This window comes from Squalius cephalus (genome assembly GCF_949319135.1).
Source record: "Squalius cephalus genome assembly, chromosome: 5".
In the NCBI taxonomy this organism is placed as follows: domain Eukaryota; kingdom Metazoa; phylum Chordata; class Actinopteri; order Cypriniformes; family Leuciscidae; genus Squalius; species Squalius cephalus.
In genome coordinates this window covers 18,738,608-18,746,044 of record NC_137126.1, presented here as the reverse complement: position 1 = coordinate 18,746,044, position 7,437 = coordinate 18,738,608, and the positions used below count along the sequence as shown (strand labels likewise).

At 39.3% G+C, this 7,437-nt stretch overlaps 1 protein-coding gene across 2 annotated transcripts; it reads right to left on the bottom strand.

Annotated features, from left to right (window-relative positions):
* Positions 1-1,157: 1,157 nt before the first annotated feature.
* mymk (myomaker, myoblast fusion factor) lies at positions 1,158-6,829 on the bottom strand. Of its 2 annotated transcripts, none has more exons than XM_079870464.1 (6): positions 6,583-6,829; positions 5,347-5,461; positions 4,971-5,119; positions 3,574-3,690; positions 3,316-3,456; positions 1,158-1,932 (listed from the first exon to the last, which is right to left on the bottom strand). In XM_079870464.1, exons 1-6 carry the CDS (start codon positions 6,715-6,717, stop codon positions 1,813-1,815), a joined length of 777 nt encoding a protein of 258 aa, XP_079726590.1. In that variant the 5' UTR covers positions 6,718-6,829; the 3' UTR covers positions 1,158-1,812. The 2 variants fall into 2 exon arrangements, with proteins under 2 accessions (XP_079726590.1, XP_079726591.1); XM_079870465.1 differs by having other exon boundaries at positions 1,850-1,932; positions 3,279-3,456.
* Between the last annotated feature and the right edge of the window lie 608 nt (positions 6,830-7,437).

The window sequence follows — 7,437 nt, the reverse complement described above, 5'->3', positions numbered from 1 at the left end:
GGGTTGGATCCACATAGAAGCAAATCGAGGATATATTTGCAGCAGTCTTATTTAATTAAGCTAAATAAAACAAAACACTCCGGCACACGAGAACTACACAGAAGTAACATAAACCAACTTTTAACACTGAAGACACCAGACAAAGAGCTGAACTGAACAGAGGGTTTAGGGTATGTTTACATGACAAATATATGCTTAAAACAGAGAAGCTTTTACTTTGAGTTTTCCGCATAGAGATGACACCATGGTCAAAATGATCCCCATTCACACTGATCCGTGAAAATGACTAAAAACACTGTATTAGCAGTGGCTCATTCAGGAATTAACAGCATTAGCTTAAGCTTTTCATTAGGTTCTTCTACTATACTTCCATACTGGTAAGTACAGTAAGTTTATACTTTTTTAAGAAGCACATTAAGCTTGACAGTAAACATCAAAAAAGATGTCTGCGATAGAAGGAATAGATAGTTGATCTTGGTTTAAATGCATTACCTCAGAAACAAAAAAAGAGGCTGAGAAGTGGAAGAGGGCTGTGGCAGACTGTGAATTTCATGCTGCCAACCAGCAATCTAGATACGTTTGCTTTCGAATGAACCTTGCGGTGGTGAGGCTTGGTGGAGTTTCCTCAGACAGTGTGTGTGTGTGTGTGTGTGTGTGTGTGTGTGTGTGTGTGTGTGTGTGGGGGGGGGGGGGGGGGGCAGAGACCACGAACAAAGTGGTTTTAAACAGACAGTGGTCATAAAGAAGCCCATAAGTGCTTCACACTGGTGTAATAAAAGTGTAAGGTTACTCTTTTTGGCAGATTAGGACAGACAGCCAGGAGAGTCACGAGTTGCCAGCTTCCCCCCCAGACAAAAACACCTTTCTCTGGGCGCAGGAGCTGGTGGCCTGGCCTCCAGTCAAAGAAGTCTTTGCAGACCAAAATTTCATTCACGTTTGCTGGGAGACTGTTTTGTCTAAAACATGCCGCGTATGTTTGTAATTTTTGGAGAGTGTTAGGAGCGTGCAGATGGACTGACTTAAATGGACTGAAGTCTGAAATCCAATGAAGTTTTAAGAAAGCCACAAGATTTTTCTTTCCTCAACGTTGTAATATAACAGTTAATTTTCCTTGAATGTACACAAACAGACTTATTCAAAATAAATACTGCAATAAATCATAAAAAAAACGATTTTATTCAAAAATTAAAAACAATAATAGATACATAAAATGAAATGAATTTAATGAATAAATATATTTACATAGAAACAATTTCTACAAACCTCCTGATTTACTTAAAGAATGTATCTCCCTCCATCCACCGCTATATATATCAAACCGTTTGTTTGCTTCTTTATAGGTTTAGTTTAGAGTTTAGTTGTACCCAGATGATGTCTGACCTGTCTGGCACAAATAGATGAATATAAAGAATTTAATGGCCTCTTTTACAGTCTCTTAAATGGACATAGACAAGTGGTCCCTACTGAGGAACCTTTGAAAGACAGTTTATTCATTTTGGATAGATAATGTGTCTGCTGTTTTTTTGTGACTCATAAACTTTCCAGCTGTATTTGAGGAGTCAAATCCAGTTTTGGTCTTGGTTTTATTCTTTTTAGATGAACTCTCCTTGTCATGGGGAAAGTCTTCACTGTCACAGTCTTTATCTTGCAATGAGTTTTTAAACATACATTTCAGTAACTTTTCAGTGATTTTGACCATCAGGGCATCATGCTATCCCTACGAATAAGTTGTCCAAGGCATACTTGGCCTGCTGGGAGGTCGTATAACTTTCCTCACTTTCAGGGCGCTGTTAACAGACACAGTTTATTACATTACATGGTGCGTGGCCGGGATTTGTCTAATGGCAGGCCAGGACCACATGTCCGCATCCAGGGTTTTTGAGGAGTAGTCCAGATAGTCCTTGCTTTTTCCTTCATCTGAGGTTGTGATGTCTGCCATTGAGAAAAGGAGTGTGATTAACATGAGGGACAATCTCTGGGAAATTCAAGGTATAATTCACCCAAAAATGACAATTCTGTCATCATTTAATTTCCCTCATGTTGTTCCAAACCTGTATGACTTACTTTCTTCTGTGAAGAAAGAATTTACATGGTACAGTAGCTCAAATTGCAATGAACGAGGACTGAGGCTTTTAAGCATAAATAGGACTCAAAAGGAACATAGAAGTATCATAAAAGTGGTCCATTCAACAAACACTATATTTCAAGTCGCCTGAAGTGATACGAAAACCTTTTTTTGTGACGAACAGACAGAAATTTAGAGAAGAGTCTGTCGACGTTCCACAGCACTACAAACAACGTCTCTTATTTTATGCGTTAGGAATTGTTTGTAAGGCTAAAGTACATTGCTTTTGAATTTTATGCAGTATTAAATAAAAGCTATTAAAAAACCAATACATTATACAATCAAAAACATACTTATCGTATGGTAATTATAGCAACAAAACCTACCCTAAACCTAACCCTTATTGTACCCCTTCAGTACAATTAAAAATTACTGTTGGGTTTCATAATTCATTAGGGTTAGTTACTTACTATAGTAAGTACATGTAGTAACTACGTCACATTAAAATAAAGTGTTACCATTAAGTCATTATACACTGATAATGTCCCCCTCCCATAATGAATCATTGAGAACACAGACAAGTTTTGAGCACTGAATCAACTGAGTCATTGAAAAGATCTGACTCAAAAGAATATTTCTCTTAAATCAGACATTGTTATTTCTCTAATGAGCTCTCATGAACTCTTTTTGACTTTTGGTGAATGACGACTTGCATGGTCTGTTTCTCGAAGGATCGAGTTCACATTCGCTCTAATCAAAGTGTTATGAACAACTAACACAGTATCACCCCAAAACGTCACGTACTGACGGGTCTTGACCATACGGCAACATACGACGAAAAGGGTACCCCTAAAACGTCCATATGTGACGATTCGGGTTATGGGTAGGTTTAGGTATGCGTTAGGGTACCGCTAGGAGGCGCTGCTGGTGCGCTTATGTCTTCGTCTCATATGGACGTTTTAGGGGTACCCTTTTCGTCGTATGTTGCCGTATGGTCAAGACCCGTCAGTACATGACGTTTTGGGGTGAGACCGGGCTGGAACAACACTATACATTTCACCTTTTGTGTTCCACAGAAGAAGGAAAGTTTTTGGAACAATGTGAGTGAGAATTAATGATGACAGAATTCTTAGTTTTGAGTGAACAGTCCCTTTAAATGCTCACTATGAGACTGTTTGTCATCTTAAAGAGGCTTTCAGTGTAAGGAAAGCACCTCTACAGCTTTGCTCTGATAAAAAGATGCATCATACACAGCAGCAGAGGGTGTAGCATTTAAGTTTGGCTGCATTGCGTCCCGTCCCGGCGTAGCGGTTCTTCTTGGGGAGCAGCAGAATGAAGGACACAGCCAGTGACACGTGGTAGAAACTGTGGACATAAGCATATTCCCACTCCTGCAGGAGTAAATGAGCAAGTCATTACCGCAGTTACGCAAACATGCTTTTCTAACAAATTGTGTAATGTGTTCCTCCAGTTGCAATAGCTGTTTAAGAGCTGCATCATATTTTTACCTCAAAATAGAAGCGAAGCATCAAAGCAAGAGCACCGAAGCAGAACCCTGGCCCCACTTGTTGAGTGTAAACACTTTTGTCTGGATAAAGACCTTTCTTTTCCTTCATTTTCTGTAACTGGAACAATGAAAAAACAACATTGTAAAACCTTGCGAAAGCATTTGCGGTTGATAATAAAATCTTGAGTTTCCATGTTGTCAATATGAGCAAAATACAATTCCTCATCAAGCTTATTTGAGCTCCGCTCTTATGGCTACATTAATCTGATGCATTTGAAAACAAATATGTTTCTCAATGTTCCGTCCACATTGAGATGGCGTTTTTTCCCTCTTTTTGAAGACACACTCCAAAGTAAATACATTTGAAAACACTGTTTTTGCATTGTAGTGTGGATTGTGAAATCAGAAGAATTCAAAACCAATGATGCATGTTTAGTCCAACCCGATCTCATGGCAATTCGTACAGATTTTACGAGTTGGCTAATTTGTACGAATTCATACGACCTCACCCTAAACCTTCACTGGGGTTTAGACAAATTAGTCACCTTTTACTCGCTTGTTTACATTGTTTACGAATTGGTCGTGAGATAGTGTTGGTTTAGTCATGTGACGCATATTGCACCTATAGACCTTATGCACCAGAGAAACAACCGCGCAGCCATCTTTAGAATTTTGTCTTTGAACTTTCGTTTTCATGGTAGCTCTGTATATTTCTATGGTATCGCTGTCGAAGAGTAATTGTATTTACTTATTGTAGAGTTGACAAAAGTTATGAGTGTAATGTTTGAAGTGGATGTCATAACATGTCAGTAGACCGGGAAAATTTTTAAAATGAGCGCTTCATTCATAAATCCGTACGATCTTACCTTCATGCTGTGGAAATACAAACCGGAAGACAGAACACAACGAGCACAGCGCTGAAAAGGGGCGGGGCTACATTAGGTCTATAGATATCTATGTTTCTACCGGCATGTACCAGCTACAGTATGTTCTGTTCACTTGCACAGTGCTGCTAAAGATAAATGTTTGTTCTTTGTACAATCTTCATATTACATTCTTGCAATGATGACAGAAAATATACTCGCAATTGCTGTCTTGTGGCAAAATGCTGAAGTGTTTAAACCATACAATGAATGGAAAGTGTGACCTGGACATGCCAGTAATTGGTGGGATATTTTGCTAATAAAATAATCGAGCCAGAAGACAGCATGAGAACTGTATAATGTCTGGCCTCTCTGTATAATCTCAGAGGGCTTTTATTACGTTTTAGAAAGAAGATTTAAGCGTTTTCCGAAGTTTCAGTGTGAACGAGAAATGTTTGAAAAACGCTTGAAAATGCATGTGGATTAATGTAAACGTAGCCTTAAAAGCACTGCATCTGATGTGTCTCAAACTCACCCATTTGACTGTAATCATGAAGACAGCTGTTCCAATGGGGCCAGAGTAGATGCCGTAGCCCCAGCGGTCCTGGTAGATCCTCACAGCCGAGGTCAACACACCAAACATGGTGAGCGAAGAGCGCTTGGGTTCATCGAAATCTCCCAGTGCTGGATGAGAGCAAATGGACACATATTCTTTACATGACACACCGGAATGCAAGCTATAAACACTTGTCACACTTCTCACGAAAAATTGTATTTTAAATCACTTTGTTTGACTGTTTGACCCGTGGGAGTGCACGTGTACTTTATTATAAAAAGATTTATACCTTTTCAGAACATTATTGAGATTTGCTCACCATTAGGATATGGAAATGCTATTATTATTTGCTCACCTAGTAGTGTGACCCACATGGAGATAGCTGTGCCATACACGCTGAAGTACTCCAGAATCTCGTACTTCATGATACAGAGAATGGACAAGCCCGGACCATCACACGCATGGTAAATCTGAGAACAGATGGAGAAAACACATGTCTGCAAGTCACCTTGATAGAGAGGTATCTGCTGAGAACATAAATGTAAATTTAAAAGGCTCTAGAATAGATTAGATGAAACTTTCCGTGTTCTTGTCTGAAAAAATTTATGAACAAACCCTTTTTTTATGGCCGTAGTCAGAGATGCCTCTAGTTGTACTATCAGTTGTGATTCAGATTAGGCCAGCTGAAGTAGCTTTTGTAAACTTTACTTCATTGGTTGTTTTTGTAATGCATTGAGAATTCAGGGCCATGTCACAAAGAAAGTGTTATTACATTCCAATATGATCCTTTTCAGTTGTTTTTCTACCTAAAGTTAGATCCATCTTTGACCATTGCACCACTTCTCACAACTTTTTCTGCATCTTGTTTGGATGACATGTCAAGGTAAAATAAATAATATACCAAAGATTTGCTTTAATTGAAATGAAAATATCATACCTGTCATTTCTATGTAGGTTTTTTTGCATTTTTAATATTGTTTTTCTATGTAAAGTTAGATTCACCATTGCGTCGCGTCACGCACAAGCACCACATTAAGACAGTGTGTCAACTTTAAAAACACATTATTTTCTACCATTTATTTTGCGCTGCTTTTGACGTTTTCAAATGTAAGACCGTGTTCTGTGTGGAGGGCCCCTTAAAGAGTTTGTTCACCCAAAAAATGTAAGTTCTGTCATAATTCACTCGCCCTCAAGTTGTTCCAAACCTGTATGACTTTCTTTCTTCTGCTGAACACAAAAGAATATATTTTGAAGAATGTCGGAATATGGGCCAGATTGACGTCCATAGTATTTTTCAATGGGGCCCATAAACTTTTTGGTTACCCATATTCTTCAAAATATCTTCCTTTGTGTTCAGCGGAAGAAAGAAATTCAGACAGGTTTGGAACAACTTGAGGGTGAGTAAATTATGACAAATTTCACTTTTGGGTGAACTATCCCTTTAAGCACAAGTACATCATTACTAATGACAGATACACAAGCTGAAGATACTGAAATCTCTTAGTACTGTATATTTCTCCACACATCTTTCAAATGAATAAAGAAAATGCTGTTTTTCATTACACATCAATAAAAGCACCCATTATCTTACCGCTATGAAGAACATTGTGAAGAAATAGACCATGGCCTCCATGTGGAAGCCCCTCTTGGCGGCCACACTGGCGGCAGGCAGGAACACCAAACTGCTGATGGTGGGCAGCAACATCTTGGCGATAAACGCTCCCATTGTGACCCAAATAAAAGGATTTGTCGACAACTTGTCTGTTTGTTTTAAACCACCAGGTCTTTTGGAGAAACGACCGAGAGAGTGAAGAAGGAACTCTCACATGCTCACAACCTCCTCCGGAGGATCTTTAAAGTTTAAATGGCTCAGAGGGGTATGTATGCGCACTGTCATCAGAACGGCAGCTGTCTGCGTGAGGACTGGGAGAGGCCTGCAATCACATGGCACGCTTCTGTCACACATGTTTGGGATTGTGGAACAACAGCAGCGGGACAAAAGTGAAGCTATTTGTGGTGAACTTCACAATCTATGGAATCACAGAGTCAATGCTGAGTTAAAGTGTTTCCACGCATAAAAAAAAATTGCTAGTGCGCCATTGGGCGTACAGAGAATTCTTTGAAATGTATTTTTCTCTGGTCAGTCTGGACGGCAATGTGTTGAGTCTCAGACATTGAGCTTCTCATGGGTGAATCGATCCTCAGCAGTGGCTATAGAAACAGCTGTCTCTTTTGGGTTATTGACATTGGCCTCGCGAAAGCACCTGGATGCGTCATTGCAAATCTGTGTTTGACGTGAATGTGGTTCTGAGGGTAAAAAAATGTGAATGGTTCTGGAAAGGTGTAGGCTTAAGATGTTTGTGTTAGAGACCTGTGAGTCTTGTGTAGACCCATACCAGATGTACTGATAGACCAAGAGCCTATTAAATGAATAAAGGAAACCCAA